This window comes from Coturnix japonica, chromosome 11, assembly GCF_054131305.1.
Source record: "Coturnix japonica strain WE chromosome 11, WE-NBRP24, whole genome shotgun sequence".
In the NCBI taxonomy this organism is placed as follows: Eukaryota; Metazoa; Chordata; class Aves; order Galliformes; family Phasianidae; genus Coturnix; species Coturnix japonica.
Genome location: NC_140673.1, coordinates 7,212,398 through 7,234,497, shown reverse-complemented (window position 1 = coordinate 7,234,497; position 22,100 = coordinate 7,212,398). Strand labels below are relative to the sequence as shown.

Genomic DNA, 22,100 nt, shown 5'->3' with positions numbered 1-22,100 from the left:
TGCACTCCAGAACAAGTTTTTCTTTGTTTTGTTTTGCTGTTCATAATTTATTTTTAACAGTTCTCTTTTGTCTGCTGTCTTTGCCTTAATTTTGTTTTATTCCCTTCTCATACTACTGCATGGAGTGCTGATGGGAGAAAGCTCTTTGTAATGTAAAACAGTCATTTTTCAGTAGCCCATCTAGGGATAGGATGCCCAAATTGGACTCAGAATATGCCATCTATAGGCTACCTAATTATCAGCATTGAGCTACCTGGAGCTACCTTCCTCTATCTGTAACATTTTTCACTTGTGGGGATGTTCATTAGTTGAGCATTTTGTTAACAATCAGTAAAAAGTACAGTTACAACCACATAATGTATACAAAAGCTATAATTACATATCCCTTCACAGAAAGTCAGATAAAATGAGGTCACTAATGAGTTTACAGTCTAAGAGAAATACAATGCAAAGCATTCTGTTCTCTTCTATTCCACAGGTGGCTTTTTGTCGTTGTTTTTTATTTGGCTTGGTTGGTAGGTTTTCACTTTTAAAGACAGAAATTGATATTAAAAAAATAATGAGAAAAGAAGATGCAAAGAAGGTATTACTCACTGAGTAGTACAGGTATCTCCTCTCTGGCCAAATATGTGAAATGTTGACCAAGGTCATGAAAAACACTGCTAAATCAGAATTCTCTTATTCTTTCTTCCTAGGGCTCACCAGGGGAACGTGGAGCAGCAGGCACTGCTGGTCCAATTGGTCTTCCGGGTCGTCCTGGACCTCAGGGTCCACCAGGCCCTGCAGGGGAAAAGGGTGCTCCTGTAAGTAATCACAGAGACACACAAAATTGTGACAGCACAGACTTTTCATTTTAGAGTGTTACGTTTTACCACGTTAGTATTTGCCTATTAAATGTATAAAATTAATTAAATAGTAAAACGTTTATTGCCATACCCTCTAACACGTAAGATGTGTTAAGCTTGTTATTATCCCAACAAAAAGAGATAATAAGCGAGATGTTCAAATCAGTCTTTCATTGAAATTTAGTATACAGACACTCTGCATTAAAGCACAGGTATACTTGTCCTCAGTTTCCATTATTGGTATAAATTTCTGATATATTTTCTAGAATTTATTGCTTCCTTATGTGTTTTTTTACATGTTTTGTTGTGCTCAACCCTGATGCATTATAATCATCTTATGCTGCTATTTTCATTTCTAACTTTGCTTCTTTTGTAACACATCTACAAGTATTTTAAATTTTCTTGTTTCTCTTACTGAATACAATGAGAGAGTATTTCTGGCAGTGTTAAACCACTTATAGTAATCTTAAGACATGCACATTCATTTGTATTCTTCTATGCAAATGGATTTAATATAGTCTGAAGAAAAAATCGGACAATTTGAATTATTTACAAGTTCAGTTTTATAGACAGTCAGGTAATATCATTTTCTTTAGTTTCCTGAACTCAGTTATTCACACATCAAAATATACTTTCCTGAAATGAAATTATGGTTTTGAACACTCTGGTCAGCAAAGGAAAAGTAAAATAATCATCAGCAAAAGAATGATTATTAAAAAAAAAAAAAAAAAGCACTGAAAAAACCAAAAAACCTAACAATGCCAGCAACTGTTGAGAGCAAAGGTTTTTGTTCCTTGAAATTCATCATGAAACAAGTTATTTTTGAGATAAGGTTCTAGAAGATACATATGTGTATCACAGTTGTAATCCTGCATGCATTTGTAGGTCTGAGTTAGGCCAAGATGTCGTCAGGTCTTAATCTGGAATTAATTTACCCATTTAGTAATGCAGTTGCTACAACGGCATGCCTAAGCATATATTTATATATTTATTTATTTTTTACAAACTTGTAGTAAGAAGTATGATCTTTATGTTTTTTATGATGATTTTGAATATTAGTAAACTGATTCTCTAGGAGTCGTGAGAGACTGGAGGGAAGTGAGGAGCACAGCACTGAAATCAGTCCTGCTTCTTCTTGCATAGAAGAGCTAGTGCTGTCTTAGAACACCTTTGGATGCAGTTGAGGCTGTATTGCCAAATAACAAATATAATTACCTGCACTGAAAGCTTAATGTGATAATGTGGAACACTTTCTTTTCCTCAAAACCAGGGTGAAAAAGGTCCTCAAGGTCCAGCTGGACGTGATGGAGTACAAGGTCCTGTAGGACTTCCTGGTCCTGCTGGTCCAAGTGGTTCTCCTGGAGAAGATGGTGACAAGGTGAATCTTTATAATAGGCATTTTCCCCACAGAGTGTATTTTCTGTGATTTAATTTAATTTTATTATTGTTATTATTGTATAAGATAAGCTTTTCTCATATGTTTTCCTAGCAATCTGAATCATACTGAAATTCTGAATTATAGTACACTGCACTGAGAAAAAAGTATTTGATCACATACAATTAAGTCTGTAAATCACAGTGCTTTTGTTACAAGACCATATCAAGGGTGACAAGAGGAACACAACCTCCTTTATTTCGATCTGAGTACCACTTACTTCAAAGCCAGGTCTTTGGGGCCCTTGCAGTATAACAGTCAATAGCTGGATTAAAATGACATACTATTAATTGATGCAGAATTGCCTGCTTTAGGCCTTCACGCTTGAAACTGCAACATAAAACACAGAATAATCATATCAAATGGAACATTTAAAGCTTCTGTGATATTGGAGTCAGCTAAGTGTGAAGGAGACTTCTTCTAAACACTAAAAAGTGTGAAGGAGTTCTTCTAAACAAGAACTTTAACTTCTAACTTTCAATTACAGGGTGAAATTGGTGAACCGGGTCAAAAAGGTAGTAAAGGTGACAAGGGAGAAAACGTGAGTAGCAAAGTCCTTTGCCCATTTCATTCTTCATAAATAAATGAATGTATTAATGCATAAATTATTCACCTAGTCTTGCAACTTTAGTGAATAGAAACAAAGACCTATTTCAGAAATGTTTCTTCAAAATAATATTGAGTTTTAACACCATTATTAGGAATACTAAATAGAAATGCATAGTATTTATTAGGTTCCTAGAGCTTCCAGAATCATTAAAAAGTAAATGGGTAAACTTAATTCCTTAAGTACAGTCTCTGTATCATTTTAATGTGTTCACTTTGTAGGAAACTGCAAGAGATCAAGAATGATCAAGAATATGAACACATTATCTTACTGTGTTTAAGTCAACTGTATGGATTGTGTGAACATGCACACCTTTAACCTTTCAGCCTTAACAGTAGAGAACACAAGAGCTTAGTAGAAAATCTACTAATACAGCTAATTTTTTTTTTTTTTTTAAAGAATATCTAATTTTTGGAGAGTGAACTTAACTTATTCAGTCTTTCAGAACAGTAAAGACTTCACATGCCGCGCCTTATACAAATTTTCAAATATCAATAGGCCCGGTAGTGAATTTAGGACTAATTAGGTTTCTAATAAGTTCATTTGAGCTGTTTTTGGATTTCAAAATCACTGCTGCAGTTTGAGCACTTCCTCCTTCAAAGTTTTCCCACTTTAAAAGTCAAAACTAGAATCAAATTAGGATTTTGTTTTGTTTTGTTTCTTAAGCAAAAATTCAGTCTTCTGTTCCACCAGTTTTCAGTTAGCAAAACTCAGAACACATCACAGAATTATTCACAACTAAGCTTGCTTAGTTCACACTTGCTATCTTGAAAACACTCTGCTTGTTATAACTAACTATATGTGGAGCATCATAAAAGTAGATTACTTATGAAATCCACAGCAAATTTATGGCTTCCATAAAATCCAATGATATTTTGTAGGAAGAAGCATACAACTTCAAGCAATTCAGTTTTATGATATTTCTATAGAGAACATGTGGAGATAAAATGTAAAGAAAATGACAAGGCTTTTCTACTTCAATTATTTTTGTGAGAAAGAAAGTCTTCTGCAGTTTTCAGTGCTGAATATGTACTTTTCACAATCCTGTTGCATTAGATCATATCACAAGTACTATAATAAACTACTACTTGCAATACCCTGTTTACACAAGGAATGTAATATATATATCAACGAGAGAGTGCTTCTATTATAAAACCCATTTATCCATGAAACCTACATCTAACCAAGGCACTTGGAAAATCCTGCCTCAGCACTAGAATTACTCTTGCATAATCTAAGCTGTTTTAGTTTTGATTAACATGGTAAAAATAATTTATCAAATGAAAGCATTTAAAATAATCATTTTCAAAATGATGGACTTCTTAGTCACCTGAAAATTTGCCTTAGTTTACTTATTGTTGCAGTGGCAAACCAGCTGTGGAGTACAAAGATATATATTCAGCTTTTCTTTGTCCCCCTGAAGAGATCCATTACATCACAGGCACTGCATAAATAGAAAAATACAGGTTTTAAAGGAGAGGTTCAGAGGAAGGATATGAAGCAGGTCATGGCCAAGTTCCACTTAAACTCTGGACATACTCACATGCATCTTCATCAAGATATTCATCAGAGAAATCAGAAAAAATACACACTGCAGTTCTGTATTTCAGACCATTTTAGCTTAGCTAGTTATGCTGAGCAGTCACTGAGTGTGACCACTGTTTCTACTGTGAATACTAATGTATTTGAACTTATTCCCACACAGCTGCTTTATAAATAAGGTGTCTGCAGAATAATCATTTGAGAATGTATCCTGTACATTCTCAGTCTCAAGGTGTAAGGCATTTGTAAATACTGCATGTTTTCCATGAAATACTGTATCCAGTGTTAGAGTCTGCTCATTTGAAGGCATGGATTTACTCTGTTTGAAGTCCTATGTATTGAATCCTATTTGCTCTCAGTTGCACTCATTCAACCCTGACTGTTTCACAATTTATTTCAAACTTGCTTTTCTTTCAACATGCTGACGATGTATATAAGGCAGAGGAAAGGCTTTTTTAGTCACCTCTGAAAGATTCTGAAGAGGAAGTAAGTATGCAGTTCTGAAATGACTGGACATAAAGAGTAGATTTTTTACAGTACCTGCACATCCATAAAATCCTCAGTGGTTATTTAGTCTCATCACAGCGAGGACACTGAGCAAGGAAAAATTGCTCCCTCTTCCCTGTTTAAGAAGAGCTTGAAATATCCTTAGTTCTCTTTTTGAAACTAACACAAATTTAAGGTCGGAATTTAACTGTACTATACATAACAATAAATACTATGTTTGCATATCCTAGTTACAGATTGCAATCAACCAATCAGAACCTCCCTGCTACCACAGCTGCCTTTATTAACTGACAGTTCTGACCAGTTTCAGTCCATTTGCTCTGCAGAGCAATAGGAAAGGGAATCTGGATGTAGTAAATAATTTTTAATTAGTTGATATCAAAGTACTTTCAAACAATACATCACATAAAAATGAGTATTTTAATGAGATCACAAAAAAATGTAAGTTTTGTTCTGGACTCTGTAAAATGAAGGAAGATGCAGAGGCATCCTGCAATGTGTAGAAGAGCGTTCCATTATTTTTTTAAAATTCATGCATGCTATTTCCCTTTCTCATGGCAATCCTTCCAATCTACAGGACCATTCCTAGGAGTCCTTTAATTTAGATTTTTCACAATAGGGTCTAGAGAGTTTTACTTCTCCTATTACCATTATATGGGGAAAAAAAAGGCCATTAGAAAAGAGAAGAAATATATTAAGATGTCCAGCTACCTAGAAAATAAGATGTTCTAAAATACACATAGAATCCAAAGAAAGAAATAATTTGCAATAATTAAGTTCTTTTTCCTGCAAAGGGCACAATATTTTATCGGTAGCCCTAGAAGGGTATTCAAAATTTCAAGCACACTTCTGCCCTGAATTAGACTTTCCAAGCTAAACTGCAGAAACTTCTTTGTCATCTAAAATGACAGGCTAGAATTGAACCCGTTCAGAACGTAATGCTTTCTGAGCTCTACTCCTCATAAGTCTAATCTCTCTAGTTGATAAAAAAAGCCAGATTCAAGCTAGCATACCATTTTAACAATCATAAACTTTTATCCTGAATTCCCAGATTCAGGTTTAAATTTCATCATTTGATCACATCTGTGTAACAGACTGTTAAAATACGGACAGTGTTACTTTGAAAGTTATTGTTCTGGAAGAAGACTAACTGATAAACTTAAGGAATTCCTCTGAGATATGTTTTTTTTCCCATGCTCCTGAAAAGAGGACTAATATCAAAGAGAATGTGGCTTCCAGTGCTCAAAAAGAGCTTAGAATGTAAATATTTGATGTCAAAATAAACTTTGTGCTGTCACAATAAAATATTTACAATTTCATAAAATGAATCCAGTCAACACATATTTCATTTAAGAGTAAATTGTTAAGTAATGATTTAGTTCTCATTAAAAGGTCTGATAGTTTTAATTTCAAAAAAAAAAAAAAAAAAAAGTTTCCATCTTGATTCCTGTTTGCACAGGAGTCTATTTTAAATATTCTGCGACTATTACAAATGTTAGCACTTACAATGAATGCCAGTTTAAGGTTTATTATAGCAAATCTGAGTTCTGAGAGCTGAACAAACTGCTTATTTGTAATGAATGGAAAAGACTTGTGAATAGCATTACATTCTCTATGGAGAAATGTAAAAACAATAGTGTTTGATCATGCAAATATATTTGCTGTTTATCTCATTCCAGATGCCTCAGTCACTCACTTTTCCTTTTGAATGCTTGTTGCAGGGTCCTCCAGGTCCACCAGGTCTCCAGGGTCCTGTTGGTGCTCCTGGCATAGCTGTAAGTAGACTTATTCAGAGCAAATCACAATGTTGCTAAAATTCATTTGATACTTCAAAGTTCTTAGAACTACATGGTAATTTGTGCAACTTACTCAGGAACAGATTTTGGATCACTATGAAGAGTTGTGTCATTGTGACCTTAAATTCAGTTGTTCATTATAAATGAGTCTGCACAGCTATTAGTTATTAAAATTTCATTATTGAAAATGAAATATTATAAGCATTGAACAGAGACCATCCCTTTGGACAACTTGTCTGATGTTTTTTTGTAGAACTTGGTATTAAAATCAGGTTGATATAAATGCAGTTAAAAGAGATGGTCTCTTTAAAATTCACCTAGTACAAAGCTGTGGGTTTATTTTCCAAATTTTGAATTTTTCAACAGTAAATATTGGTCAGTCTGTGTGCTACTCATATTTTACTAAATGTGTAGATATTCAACGGCTACGATGTTTATGCAGTTTAGGTGTTCAGGGAAAATTCATGTGAGACTTGTGTTGTTCAATCTATATTAAACCAGGACACAGTCTATTATTCCATTTGGTTAACAGATTTCATTCAGTCAGGTTGGTGTATAAATTTCTAGTGACTACAATTAGGGCTAATTCTGAGCTGTCTTCCTGTTGTTTGTCCAGTGATAACACAAGGGTTTCTTCTGTTTTCAGACTTGTGATGTTTTTGTTTCTTGCTCTTTCCAAACAGGGAGGTGATGGGGAGCCAGGCCCAAGAGGTCAGCAAGGAATGTTTGGGCAAAAAGGTGACGAAGGTCCTCGAGGCTTCCCTGGCCCTCCCGGCCCTATTGGCTTACAGGTAAATTCATGTACTGTTTTTACCCTCTATTTATAAAATGTTATTGAGAAATCAGGTGACTGTTTTATTCAGGAATGCAATTCTCATAGCAACAATGAGCTGCTGGGGATTAAGAGCTTTCATTTCCTTGTATTAATATATAATTACATATAGTATTATAAATAAAAAATATATTACTAATATATAATACATATAATATTCCATGATAAGTACACTGCACTTACTTCAATTAGATTGAAGTAATAGTACTTAAAGTGGATATTACATAAAAATAAATTTCTTTATAAAGGTAATAATGGTGAATTTTGAATACTTATTTGCCGTGAATTTCCTTACTATATAAAATATTACTTCTAAAATTTTGTTACTTTAAAAAAGGGGTTTCTAACAAAACGAGTTGAAAATCAAGAAAATTTTAAAATCTATGGGCATATTTAAGTTATCTCATGATCACTTTGTGGCAGTTTTACTTAAATACTAAAATCTAAAATGACAAACAACTACTTCTTGCCAAAAGGAACTGCTGCATCCAGTATTGCATGAAATACCATACCATTAAATCAGTAAGAAATTTTCTGCATTACAGTAATGTTCACTAAATGGCTTCTGAGAATTTTTGAAGACAGAAATATCAAGTAAATGTTTAATTGCCTTTGAAGTTTCATAAATACATCCTCTTCAAACTGTACAACATGTATTTCAGTATTTATATTAACATTAGCAAAATCAGGGCCTGAGATTTTAACTTCTTAAACAAGCAAATATCCATATAAAAACAACAACTGTGTTATTTGATGAGTGGATTATTTAATAGTAAATAGGCTTTCACAACAACCACAATTCACTGATTTGTCAGCCACGTTTTCACCACAGTAGACGACTGAAACTTGTGTAACTTTCCTAAAATAACCTCTCTGAATTTTGACAAGTCTTTCTATGGTTCAGATTGTGTCAAAGTAGGAGGGCAGCTGACAAATATGTACAGCGCTGATATGTTTATACTTCATAATTTTGATACAGCTTTGTAGCAAAGACAACAAATCACATTTTCCAATCTGGTAGAAATAATTTGATATGTTAAAAACAGCAGAACACTGAAGATGAAACTTGGAACCAGATCTTAATGTAATATAAGCACTGTAATGTTATTGTTATTCAGGGTACTCTGCATGATGCAGAAGCCACAGTTCTATCCTACATTCAGGAATGCCCAAATTAGGGGTGGTATTGTTTCTAGCTTGGGTAACGTTATACTAGAATCAGTATTAGCATCATCATTTTCCTTCTCTTGATGTTTGTTACTAGACAAACTTGGGCTCTTTCTTTGTAAGAATGTTTGCATTAAAGCAGTGCAGTGCCTCTCAGCAGGATTCATTACATCCACTGGACACCTTGCTAAGGCAGTTTTACAGCTTCCAGTACTGAGGTAGTTTAGATATTTTTGCATGTCACTTCACTGTGCTGCATCAATCATGTTTTGTTGACATATATATGTCCTAAATCATATTATCCAAACACACACTTGGGGTTTGGATAATGATGGCAATGTTCCTGAATTCAGCCATAGATAGCATTTATGTGTACATTATTTTATTATTATTATTTTGATTTTCTGTTTCACCTTTTTTAAACAGTTCAAGACTACATAATACATTTGCTATAACATGAAAAGCTCTCTTTATGTATTGATTTATTTATTGCAAATAAATTTTCTTTTTTTTTTTGTTCCTTTTCTTCCTCTCTCCCCCGCTTCACCTACTCCCCACCTAAGTTCCACATGTGGATCTTATTTGTATTGTTTCATATTGATTTACATCTTATTATTTCAGATAGTCTAATGGCAGATGGTTTTTTTCTTCCTTTTTTTTTTTAGGGGTTGCCTGGCCCACCAGGTGAGAAAGGTGAAAATGGTGATGTGGGCCCAATGGTGAGTTTTCTTCCCTGCTCGTCATTCTTGCAATAAATATTATCCATATATTACTGTCTTTTCTCAGAAGCTCACCATTTGATAAGTGACTCCTGAATTTTCTACCTGACCATGAAACCTTTTTTTTGTATTGTGAGCTACGTCTGGGATTTATTTTGCATTCCTGAATCCATCTCTTCATCTTTAAGATCAAGATCAACACAAATACTTGGAAGTAGCTACGTGTGTCTGACAGAACAAGGCAAGAAGGGTTGGAAAAGAAGGAGAATAAGGAGAGATTACTGCACTGGAGAAAACAAAGTTGCTATTCTGAAATAGGAACTTCAGGGCTTTGTTACTATACCATCAAGGATCAGTTGCACTTTTTCCACGGGATTGTAATTGCAGGCTAAAAGCTAGTAAACATTATTTTGCTATATTTACATTGTTTCTCCAGGTGATCTTGAGGCTGTATTTGTTGAACTGTTTTACTGCTGAAACAAAGCCTTCTGGGCTGGTCCTGACTGAAATGCAAGCTGTTTACCTAACACACGTGCATCCAATATTTGCCAGCCTTTTTTATTGTTGCCCATCTGTAGTCATCATGGTGCAATGCCATCACATGGCGGTTACCAGGTAGACATGGTACTCTGGGGCCCTTGCACAGTGGAAAGTGTATGCACGTAAACATGCAGGGAAAATGCAATTTGTGAAACTAGTCCTCATGAGGCCTAATCAGAACATTTTCAATTCAGGTACTACATAGACTGGATCCCTTCTGAACTCATGCTATGGACAGCAGTTCAGTCCTGCTGTTTATGCAGAACTCTGAAGACTAGAATTCCTCTAAAAGTTGAAGATATTGTTTCTAGCTGGCAAACAACAACAACAAACATCTTATTTATCTTACCTTTTATAAAAATATACCAATTTGTCTCTTTGATACAGGGTCCACCTGGTCCTCCAGGTCCAAGAGGTCCCCAAGGTCCTAATGGAGCCGATGTAAGAACCTGTTTTTCTCTTAACATTGCTTTTGAAATTCAGTAATAAGCAATATATTTGGGATAACTGTATTTGGAATTACTAACATCTTGTATCATTGTAGGGTCCGCAAGGTCCCCCAGGCTCAATTGGCTCTGTTGGAGGTATTGGGGAAAAGGTGAGAATATTGATAGTATTTTTGATAGAGAAATTATTGGAATAGGAATATACGTTTTGTTTCTTCTTTGGTGCTACACAGATACGTTGCAATTCCCAAATAGCCTTCATTGACTTAATAATTATTAATAGTGATCAAGCTATCTAGTTATACTTCTAATGGCAGAATAACTGTGTTTCTTTTCTATAACATTTTACATCTCAAAACTATTAAAGTTTCGAGGAGAAGAGTAAGCTTTTTCAGTGATAAGTAAGTCAGGCCATGGTAATTTCCTCAGTTTCACTATCTGATGTTTACAGAAACATGGTTGGATTCAACAGTATATTTCATTTTATACAGCTTTACCTCAGAATACCATAAGCCCTTCTATATGGAATGTTAAGAATATAAGTCATTACATAATTGTATCAGTGGTAGAGTAACATGTCAGATGTGAAACAGAACTGAAATATCAATACTTATTTATTTCTCATAGAAATATATGCAAGTCCAATAAAGTCAAAGGCTAGAGTATGATTTATGGTGGTTGAAAACTTATTGTGAGAACATTACATCCAGGATTGAAACTTGCTATTTTAAAAACAATCTTGTGTAATATAGTGTCCTGTTGAAGTCAACAGGAACTTGGACATAGGTTTCAATCACATCTTTAGTTGCTGTTGTTTCACAATCAAATTATATTTCTGTCTTTCTGTAAAGACACTGACTTTACAACTCCCTACTCTTCACTGCTATTCTTCAACGTGATTTAGAATCCCCATTTGTGATAAGCAGACCACTAAATTTAATTTGAGAACATGACATTCAGTGTATCACTGCTTGTCATTTTTATTTCCTCTTGCTTGTTTCCCATATTATCTGCATTCATATTGAGAAACTTCCCAATATTTTATTTTGGAGATTTTATTTCTTCTAATTACTTTCCTCCTTCTCAAATTTTATGCTGTGACTGATATCTCTTCCTAGTTAGAACACCTTCCTTTTTAATTTCAGTTCCATTTAATGAGTTCTGCAAATTTAGAAGTAATAAAGAGTTGTTTTGTCAGGAGGATGATTTTGTTTCTGTGAGTCATTCATATCACATGGTGTTCCCACAATGGGAAGACTGTTCAGGCTTTTAAACACAACATACCTTTTCTTCTTCTTCCCTCATGCTTTTCCTATTATGTCAGTATGCTTTGGTCTCTGCATCCCTTCCAGGAAAGACCTATATTGTAGATAATACAATGCATTGCTGATAGTAGAATGTGGAAAAATATTTTGGCATTCTATGTCACTGTTGATTAGTGAAATAGATTTGCTCATTTTCACATTTGAAAGATTGAACTAGAAGGAGATATTTTGATATTTGACAAATTACCAACAATTTTTGTCACATGTAGTGTCATGTATTTTGAACTATCTTGTTGGGTCCTCAGTTGTCCATACAAAAGTCTAAATGTTCAGAAACATCTGCAGTACAAATGTGCATGCAGCCTTGCATTATAAATGCCTATATCCATAGAGCAGTCTAGAAGTCTTGTGACTTACACTCAACCAAAACCAGTTAAAACAAGCTTTCACCCTAAGATTTATATTCTTTTTTTCTGCTTCTCCAATTTGCTAGTAAGCCCTCCCAGAAAATGTAACACAACTATAGAATTTTTCTTGATTAAATTTACCTCTGTACAGAGCCCTAATATGTAGTACTGTCACACATGCATACCTATGTGACAAAAGATCATCTCCTAAATCCCCAATTCTTTTTTTTTTTTTAGTATTATTTATTTTGTGAGGGTGGCAAAAAGGAATGAAAGAGTAACCAAGAGTAACCAAAAGTTCTTCACTACCCAGTCAATTGCAAGGGGGTCTCATTTTTAGAAAATCAATAGCCATGTTCCACAAATTAACTGAAAGGTGATAGCTTTCCATCCACTGTCTCTGTGCTTTCAATGCACAGCTTTCTAGAAATTGTAATAATATGGAATAGACTTCCAAACTACTGTCTTGATACAAATCATTCTGCTCACATAATACAAGGGAGTTTTTAAAAACTAATCATGTCCATGAAATTACATGATGCTGACATGTAGCTGAGAATTTCTGTTAAAGACATTGCTGCTGAAATTCTGTCAAGAACTGCATATGGGAAGAGTCACATCTTTATTATAAAGTCATATATGATTTTAAAGGATTAATGTCAGATTAAATTGTAGCTTATCTCATTTTACACAAGTGCCTCTTCCACACACACCCTTAGAGGAGAACATCTTGACATCTCCTTGCCCTTCTACTTTTGCTTTCTTCCACACTGTTGCTTATTGAGGTTTTACTGTGTAGTGAGCTCATGTGGGCTGCCTCAATCTGCCAGTTTCAACATGTGTGCTATAGCAGGGATCCCCGAGATCCCAGGAGCACTACGTTCTCCAGACATATTAACTGACTGTTTAGAATCACATAATCATAGAATTACCCAGGTTGGAAAAGACCTTGAAGATCATCAAGTCCAACCGCTTAACCAGTACTCTCACTCTAAAAAACCTCCACTAAATCATATCCCTCAGTACCACATCCAAACGGCTCTAAAACGCATCCAGGGATGGTGATTCAACCACCTCCCTGGGGAGCCTATTCCAATACCTAACTACCCTTTCTGTAAAGAAGTTCTTCCTAATATCCAACCTAAACTTGCCCTGGTGCAACTTGAGGCCATTTCCCCTCATTCTGTCACTTGTCACTAGTGAGGTCAATAAGTCAAAACAAGCCCAACTTTTCTCTCATAGCAAGATACCATAAAATGAGTTAGTCAAGGGACAGGGTAAAGAGTTGCTTTCAAATCAAGTGTGAATCGTAAATTAAAATATCCTTTGTCAGGAAGGCAGAAATTAACTTACTCTTTGAGAAGCATGAAGGGGATTTATACTGGCGGGGGTGCTTGTCAGGCAAGACCTGGCACAATCTGGTGTGTCTTATGTCACTCAATTAGTCCTTCAATGGAGAGCCTCTACTGAAGGGCTGTACTGAATTTGGTCTACACTGTAGGCTCTGCTAGATAGAGCATCTCTACTATCTTTTTTACAAATATACATACATGTAGGGAGAGAGATTTATATTATATTATATATATATGTGTGTGTGTGTGTATGTGTGTATATTTAATACAGATAGTTATATAGAGATATAAATTGATTTTGTATAGATTTTCTTTGTATGGTGTTCTTCTCAAAGCCATCTCATATATTAAATAATTTCCATCACTAGTGAATACAGAACGTATTCATTTGTGACCTTCGATGAAAGCTTTACAAACTTTATTCTATTAGGTTATTATTATATGTTTTTCTTTATATAATTATTTCTTTTAAGAGTAGCTCCAGCAATAATGTTTCCACTCTATTAGAATTAATTTCAAATTAGTATTGTCATATTTGTAAGCATTTGCCTCCAAGCAAAAATATATATTATAATAGAGAGAAATATATATATATACACACACACACAATATTTGTACTTCTTTGGCTTTTCTGTGCCCAGAAAGGAAAAAGACAAACAGGAAATTTGCAATATATGGGATAATAAAGGGGAATATGTTCCAAAGCCTGAAGGGAAAGTTAGTCTCCCTGTCTCAGTAGAAGCTTCATTTGAAAGATTGTTTCTAAAATTTCAAATTCCAGTTCTACAAAAAATGTGTCCCAATTGCCTTTAGGTAGAGTCAGTAAGAGACAAGTTCCTGTAAGCTGTTACCATGAATAAGCATGCAAAAAATATGTAATAATAGAAGCAGATTCATTCAAATATTCTACCTAATACCTACTTATCAGTTTATCCTCACTCATATATAGGGCGAACCTGGAGAAGCTGGTAACCCTGGACCTCCTGGGGAATCTGGAACATCTGTGAGTCTTTTGGTTTTGTCTTATTAATCCGTGTCACAGTAAACAAAGACGTAAGGTAGTGCTTACTTTAAGAAACATCTAACGAGATTACTCGTGTTTTTGTGTTTAAATTTTCAGTGAAGAACATTCTTACTCTTTTAAAATGCAAACAGTTTCTTTATAACTATAGCCACAACTTATAGTAAGATGTGACAAAGCTGTGAAGACTTCCTAAAAGAGTACTAGCTTTGATATGCATATTTTTTCTCTATAGAAGCAATTCATTGATGCAGAATAGGTTCAGACTCACGTCTGGTTGCAGACGTTTACACACAGACCTGAGGTTAAGAGATTTTCCAATCTGAGGCTGAGGGCCTAATTTCCCATTCACATACCAGTATCTAATGCGGAACAGCATTGCACAGATTTGAAAAACAGTTTTGCCACTGTAACCTTTCTTTAGCCATTCAATTCCTAGGCAATATTTTTTTGTTCTTGTGTCTTCTATAGGGTCCAAAAGGTGAAAGGGGAGAAAAAGGTGAGGCTGGTCCACCTGGAGCAGCTGGACCACCAGGTGCTAAAGGACCTCCAGGTGATGATGGGCCTAAGGGTAACCCAGTAAGTAAGCTTGATAATTTTAACACAAAGCACAGTGAAACACTGCTGAAGTTGTGCTACATATAGAACTATAGATTAAATTCTACATTTAGACTAAACTTATTAAATTCTTAACAAAATATTTCTGATGACTGTTACCTTCATCTCTGTTGATGGCATCTTCTTTGTTTTTTTCCTGACTTACTTAGGGTCCAGTTGGTTTTCCTGGAGATCCTGGTCCCCCTGGAGAGCCTGGTCCAGCTGTAAGTATAGTTGAAAAGCAGTTTTAGGTCCTGGACATGGTTTGCATTCAATTGCAGTTTCCTCCATCTCTTCTTGGTTTGGAAAGGAGGTTTTTTCCTGTCAGATTTATTTCTTCAGCCATTAATACATTTCTTAAGTCCTACTTAAAAAAAAAAAAAATCAGAAATCTTTAAAAAGTTTTAACAATGAGGGTCTGTAGAAAAATTCTCTGAAAAAAAAAAAAGAAAAAAAAAAGTGTTCTTATATTCATATATGAAACTAAGTTACTGAATTTATCTGAATTTGTATCTTTTTTTTAATTTTCACATGATTTCTGTAGGGTCAAGATGGTGTTGGTGGAGAGAAGGGTGAAGATGGTGATCCTGGTCAACCGGTGAGTTGTTTCTGTCATTTTGTTTTAGCTACATCTTTTCCCCTTTGCTGAGAAAGAACCTTCTGCTGAATCAGTGTTTTCTATAAATTCATACACAACTAATATTTTCTAAACAGATTCTTTTTGTATTGTACTGAAAAACCTCCTTATTTCCTTGTAGAACTAGAATGAATTACCTATATAATAGATACAATCAAAAGCAAGAGGTCAACTTCTTTTAGAAGGAGAAATAAACAGTTTGTTAAAGATTTGTGCAATAGCTGCTGAGATGCACTAAAATGAGAGCAGCTATTAGTATAAAAAAGTAATGTTGAACCCAAATAGTCTCCAGGAGCTCACTTCATGAAGTGAATCTAAATCTTGGAATTTCTACTGTATTTCACATGAAGTCTAAGAGTTACCTAAGCAATGTTAATCAATACTTCAACTTTCTGGAGATTCCTATGTTAAAGCATTGTGAATTTAAATTTTTCTGCAAAAATCTAGGGCTTCCTTTTTGGAAAGTCTCTTTACAGAATCGGGGAAATACTCGATACAGTACAATGTGGAAAAAAAAAAAGCTAGTAATCCAACATATGGTTAGAACTAAGTTATAAACCAGGGTTTAAATTGAAAAGCTCAGGATGAGCATCTATATATCTAACTTCACTTTAAAGTACTTTTAGAGTGTCGTGCTTATGAAGAAAAACTTATCAAACTGTTTAGTAGACTTGAAATATTTAAAAGAATAGCATACCTATGTGGGGGAGTCAAATGTCTGTCATTGCAAAATATTTTCAATAGAGAGCAACTTATTGGGCAGCTAACTTACAGAAGCTACTAAAAATTACAGGAAAAGTAACAACTTCAGCACCTGAGAAAGCAAGAAATGCTCCTAATTGAGTTAGTCAGTACACTGTACATTACTTCTGTGCAGCCACTTCCAGAGATGAAATGTTTTGTTTTAAACAAGAAAAAAAAGAGTAGTTGCATTTTGTACAAAACCTGTTAAAAACTGCAAAAGATGACTCTAAGAAAGTACTTGCTGATTAAGCAAGTATTGCTTTTGTATGATAATTAGTTTCTGTCCATTGAAGGAGATGTTGCAGATGTTTGTTGCATTTAAGAAAGAAAATTATTTTATATATTATTACCACTGAGCCTTTTGCTTTCCACTATAGGGTCCACCAGGTCCTTCAGGAGAAGCTGGCCCACCTGGTCCACCTGGAAAGAGAGTAAGTCATTTCTAATTGTCTCTAGTACATCTCTCTTTCAAAGATATTATGTTTCAGAATATTTCAGTATTTGTTTTCCATGTTGTGATACTTCATATATGAAGTTTAAGGTTTCTTTTAGGAACATGAGAAATAAAAAATACAAACAGCAGAGAAAACTCCTTAACATGAGTCCTGCAAAAGATTTAATCTGATTTGAGCAATGAGGATCTGGCTATTTCAGTTAAAAATGGGTTTGTTAAAATATATAGCATCAAAAGGAAAATAACTCTAAACGTATGTTTGGTGTAGTCGTCTGTATACAGCTTGAGATCAAAAAGGCAACAAAAAACCTGGAGAATTTACAGTCAAGAGTGCAGTTACCAGTGAAGTACTGACAATGGACAAACCTTGTGTTCAGTTGTTTGGAACTAGCAACTGCGGGCAGGCTGAACATGGAAAATAGTGGAAGAGTCCACACTCAGCCCACTCAACAGATTAGCACATCTGTCCATTTTGATTATTTTTTCTCATTTATCTCAGTAGAGTTAAAGACAGTCCTCTTACAGTAATTCCTTCATAAGAGCTGAGAAGAATTTCTTTGATCAATGTCAAGAACACAAACGTATAGGGAAGAATATATTCCTTGTCTGTAACTATGATTTGTCTTCTCATTCAAGTGAATTCAGTATGTGCTAGGGTAAAAAAGAACCAGAATTTTTGCTAGCGTGCTGATTGTAGTGAGTGACAATGAGAGTAATAACAACACATCATCCACGGATACATGACTGCTAGCAGGGATAAGAAAGGAAGTGACTGCTTTTGTGTCTTTAGCCTATGGAATAATTAAAATGCAACTTATGTGAAAATCTTTGTCATCCCCTTGATGTTTAACATCAACAGTGAGACATTTCTGTAGAATATGAAGCTATTTCACTATTTATAAACTCTTTGAAGCTTTACAGACTTTACAAATACAGCTAATCAAACCCAGTAAATGATATACTTACAGAATTGTAGTAGGTAGATGCACCAACCTTTGGGTCTGTTTCAGACAGTGACTGGATGCTGATTTTACACTTAAAAAAAAAAGGAAAAAAAAAAAAAGAGCACCATTGAATTTAAGTTGAGAGCTATGTAAAAAAAATGGTCAGTGTAATGGGCTTGAGTGAACTGACATGCCTCATTAGCTTTATCTATTCTACACAATGATCTATTTGCTCTACAAACTTGCAACATTGATAATTTTATTAGAAGATTGTGATAGCATTAACAGCCTTATCAATAGAACTGCTCATATTCAGTCAGTCCATATTTCAATTAGTATGTTTGTTCTACATCCTGTTTTACTGTATGGAAAGGCAGTAGCTCATTCCTAATAAATTGAATATATTGGTTCTGTAGCTAGATAAAATTAAAAATTCAAATATAATGTCACATGTTTTAATACAAATCCAGTTTATGCATAGTGTAAAGGAAAAACATATTGTCATAATTCCTGAATACAGAAGCAAGTAGTTTGTAGAGTCAGATTCTGTATCATTTGAGTACCTGAATGTTTCAGGCTTGCAGGGAGTCTGTACTGTGTTGAAGTTCTACCAGAAAAAAACTGCAAAGGACTTTAGGCTCATTACTTTGCTGGCAAAAAGAATGCAAAAGTTGCGCTTTGTTAGTCTTCATCAGTTGCATGGTAGAATCAGTTTCAACAAAAAGCCCCAGGAAGTGTCATTTCATCCAGATGCACCATTTCAGTAGTAAGTCTGCTATCACTGAAGGCGCAGTTCTGGAAATATTACTGGAAAGCAACATTCCACCTATTTTTTTGTTTGTTTGTTTTTCTGTCTCCATCTTCCCCAGCAAGATGCACACATCTCTTAAAAGTGATTTTTCTGATTAAAAATACAGTAAGCACCTACCAAATATGGCAATCTAAGTTCCTACCTTAACAGACCAATGAAATGGTTTACTGTATTGAGAATCATGGTTATAGTCAGATGGCCAGTGGCTGTAAACTACAGATTAGAATATTTTAATGACAATTTTGAATATGAGAGAACAAAATTTCTAATAGGTTCATATAAGAAAAATTGAGGACACATTTCTTTCTGCATGAGTTCCTTTGTCTTTTCTGTTCTCCATAAGGCAACACATCCAAATTGTAGAGTAGCAGTCTTAACAGTCACCATGGCAGCTAGGGTGGTGTGCCATGCATTATTGTAAATTATTGATATTGAAATCTTTTGTCAGTTAAAATTTATTAGACACTCCAAAAATACAAGTGGAGGAAGACATGTTAAATAGCAATTAGCAGTCTTTCAGTGTAGAAGCACCATCTGTGCCACACCAGCCATTACAGCCTGTTAGAAGGCTTTACTCGTAGTGCAGTACTGGCACTGTTTGACAATGAATCTTCCGTCTTTGTTTAGCAATCTTGATTCACTGTATTTTTAATTCAGTGATCAAAGTGTTTTTAGCACTGCTACTTCAAATGCAGCTGCATTTCTGGGTTATTAGGAGATTATATTTCTCAAATACAAAGCACCACACAAACATATTTAGTATCTTAGGTAAGGTAGATTGTAACGGACACATCAGTTTGAATGAAAGGAGAGCAGTAAAGAGAATGAGCATATACATTATTTCATGTAAAAAAACAAAAACAAAAAACAAAAAAAAAACAAAAAACAAAAAAAACCCCACCTTGTTTCTAAAATGTTCTTGAGTGTATTTATGCAGCTGCTAATAATTTTCTTTGTTATCTCTACAAATTGTGATCCACTCAACAATTACAAGTATATGCATCAGAAATTATTACTGATACAGTATTCACGCAAATTGTTCTTTCATTTGAAAAGAATCAGCAAGTGGCTTTCAGTGTTCGGGTCTTTTTAATTTCTCTGTACGCTGAAGAGTTAAAATTAAGTCCTTTAATGCGTGCATTCTTTATAAGTACCAAGGGGAACAATCTGTTGACAACAACATCAAATGAACAGAGTTCATTTACCGTGGGTAATTCAGTTCATTTTGCATTACCTTAGATGGAAAACCTGAACTACCTCTGTTGGCCAAAAGGTGAATACAATACTGCAGATGTTCAATTCCACCATAGAGAAAGCTTAGTGTTAGAATCAAATGAATTATTTTAATATACTTTTATGTAAATACTTATAAAAGGAATGCAATTTTTCCAGAATTAGATTAAATCTGGTGGAATTGTCTTCAAGGTATGTGTTCAATAATAGTGGACTATTAAATATGTCAGGCTGTAAAAAGTGTGGACTAAATTCATGTCATACAAAAAAATTACTGTAAAATCAAAGTGAGATTTGAGTTCACAAAGGATACCTGTAAAATTAAGAATATCTTAGTGATGTATTTTAGTGTATTCTTTTCACCTATTTTAATAAAGAAAAAAGAAGTCAGTGGCGATGACTGGCTTTTTTTTAAATTGCAATTCCTTAGAACTTTTTTTTCCTAAATTACAAACTGTTGAATTAATGAATAGATGATTCTTAGGTAGTTAGTTTATAGATTCTGAAAATCAGCTCATATTTGATAACTCTCCTTTTGCCTTAAGCTGCTCATTAGTTGGCAAGAAGTAGCCACTTGTAATAAAGATATTTCCCAGGCTGAAAATTAACCTTGTTTTCTAAACTAAGTATATGTATGAGAGGCATTTTTAAAACAGTACGGGAGATTCTAGATTCTGCATCTTTCACAAATGAAGCTTTAAATTTTAATTCCCTAACCTGAACATTAGTTCTGTATGTTTTGAAAGAAAAAAGTCTTTTCAAATTTTTCATTGAAACCTTAAGAAACTGAAAGATGGGTGATGTCAGCAACAGGTAGTCAGAGTGATGCTGGAGTATTTTAACTCCTGTCTTATGGCCTACATCTAAACCTCATTCTATTTCTGTATCATCCTTCAATACCACATTCTCCCTTCTTAAATACAACTTCTGTAGAGCTATAGCAGGAAACCCACTACTGAGCATTCTTTGAATCTTTATTTCATTCCTAAAGATCATTAGTCTTTTTTTTTTTTTCTATTTCATATTTATGGGTGTATTTTGTGTATTTTATATATATATATATATAATATATTATATTTTTATATATATATAAAAATCCCTATATATATACATATATATATATACATATATATATAAATACAATATTTTTAATTAAATGGCCCATCCCTCACTTAGAGAATAAAGTATATGCTGTATATGCATTATATGACAGATCTTTTGAACCAGTGAATAGAAATAATACAATGAAAAGGGAGTCTAAAACTCTTATTGTAAATATAAATAAGTATTTTACTCTTATATTCTGTTTTAATTTTGTTCCAAAGTATATGCTTATTTTCAACTTTATCCTGTCTAATGTGCTAGGTAATGCATATTCTTTTAGATGCTATAAAATCCCTTAAAAATTTATGAAGGGAAAAAAAAAGCTGACTTGACAGAACAAAATTTCCATGCTGTGAATAAAATGTAAAGAAATGAGATTATTTTAAAGTAGTTATTACTTATTAATGCTTATAATGGCACTTTCCAATTTTTCTCACTGTGGAAATATTGTAGAGAACTAAGATCATAAGCTTAGTGTTCCTCCTTCACAGGGACCTCCTGGAGCAACTGGAGCTGAAGGCAGACAAGGTGAAAAAGGTGCAAAGGTAATATATGGAAATATATTTTAAGAGGCATGGAAATATGAACTATTTGTAAATTACAAGTAAGTCGCTTATCAGTCATTGAGTGTGTTAAACTTACCAGAATAGCAACAGGTAAATGCTAAAATCCAAATTAAGACCCAAAATTAATAGCAGTACATAACAGAGTACATAGTGGACTATCAGTAGTGCAGGCCCAACTTAACTGTCTCATGTGAAAAATAAGGATAAGCATGCTTTTCTGGCACCCCATGGCTTATACGAAGCTGTCACTGTTTCATTCAGTCAAACATTCTGGAACACTGTTTTAGAATAACTTTTGAAAAATGGAACAAAGAAACTTTCCCTTTGCATTTATCATGCAGGTTTAGTCAACTATTCTTTTTTGAGCTCTTATTTCTTTCTAGGGTGAACCTGGTGCAGAAGGAGCTCCTGGAAAAACAGGTCCAGTTGGTCCTCAGGGACCAGCAGGAAAACCTGGCCCTGAAGGTCTCCGGGGCATTCCTGGTCCTGTGGTGAGTAAACTGAGCATATAATATGTTAAATGTTTCAT

The 22,100-nt window shown here is 34.3% G+C and overlaps 1 protein-coding gene across 10 annotated transcripts in view; it reads left to right on the top strand.

Moving 5' to 3' along the window:
* The window catches only part of COL11A1 (collagen type XI alpha 1 chain), a 118,944-nt gene that overhangs the window by 81,475 nt on the left and 15,369 nt on the right, over positions 1 to 22,100 (top strand). For all 10 annotated transcript variants that reach the window (XM_085512152.1, XM_085512151.1, XM_085512148.1 and 7 more), the window contains 15 exons: positions 696 to 803; positions 2,116 to 2,223; positions 2,768 to 2,821; positions 6,658 to 6,711; positions 7,416 to 7,523; positions 9,397 to 9,450; positions 10,378 to 10,431; positions 10,535 to 10,588; positions 14,410 to 14,463; positions 14,953 to 15,060; positions 15,249 to 15,302; positions 15,623 to 15,676; positions 16,837 to 16,890; positions 21,497 to 21,550; positions 21,955 to 22,062. In XM_085512152.1, coding sequence (XP_085368278.1) covers positions 696 to 803; positions 2,116 to 2,223; positions 2,768 to 2,821; positions 6,658 to 6,711; positions 7,416 to 7,523; positions 9,397 to 9,450; positions 10,378 to 10,431; positions 10,535 to 10,588; positions 14,410 to 14,463; positions 14,953 to 15,060; positions 15,249 to 15,302; positions 15,623 to 15,676; positions 16,837 to 16,890; positions 21,497 to 21,550; positions 21,955 to 22,062 — 1,080 coding nt within the window. The remainder of the gene's footprint in view (positions 1 to 695; positions 804 to 2,115; positions 2,224 to 2,767; positions 2,822 to 6,657; positions 6,712 to 7,415; positions 7,524 to 9,396; positions 9,451 to 10,377; positions 10,432 to 10,534; positions 10,589 to 14,409; positions 14,464 to 14,952; positions 15,061 to 15,248; positions 15,303 to 15,622; positions 15,677 to 16,836; positions 16,891 to 21,496; positions 21,551 to 21,954; positions 22,063 to 22,100) is intronic.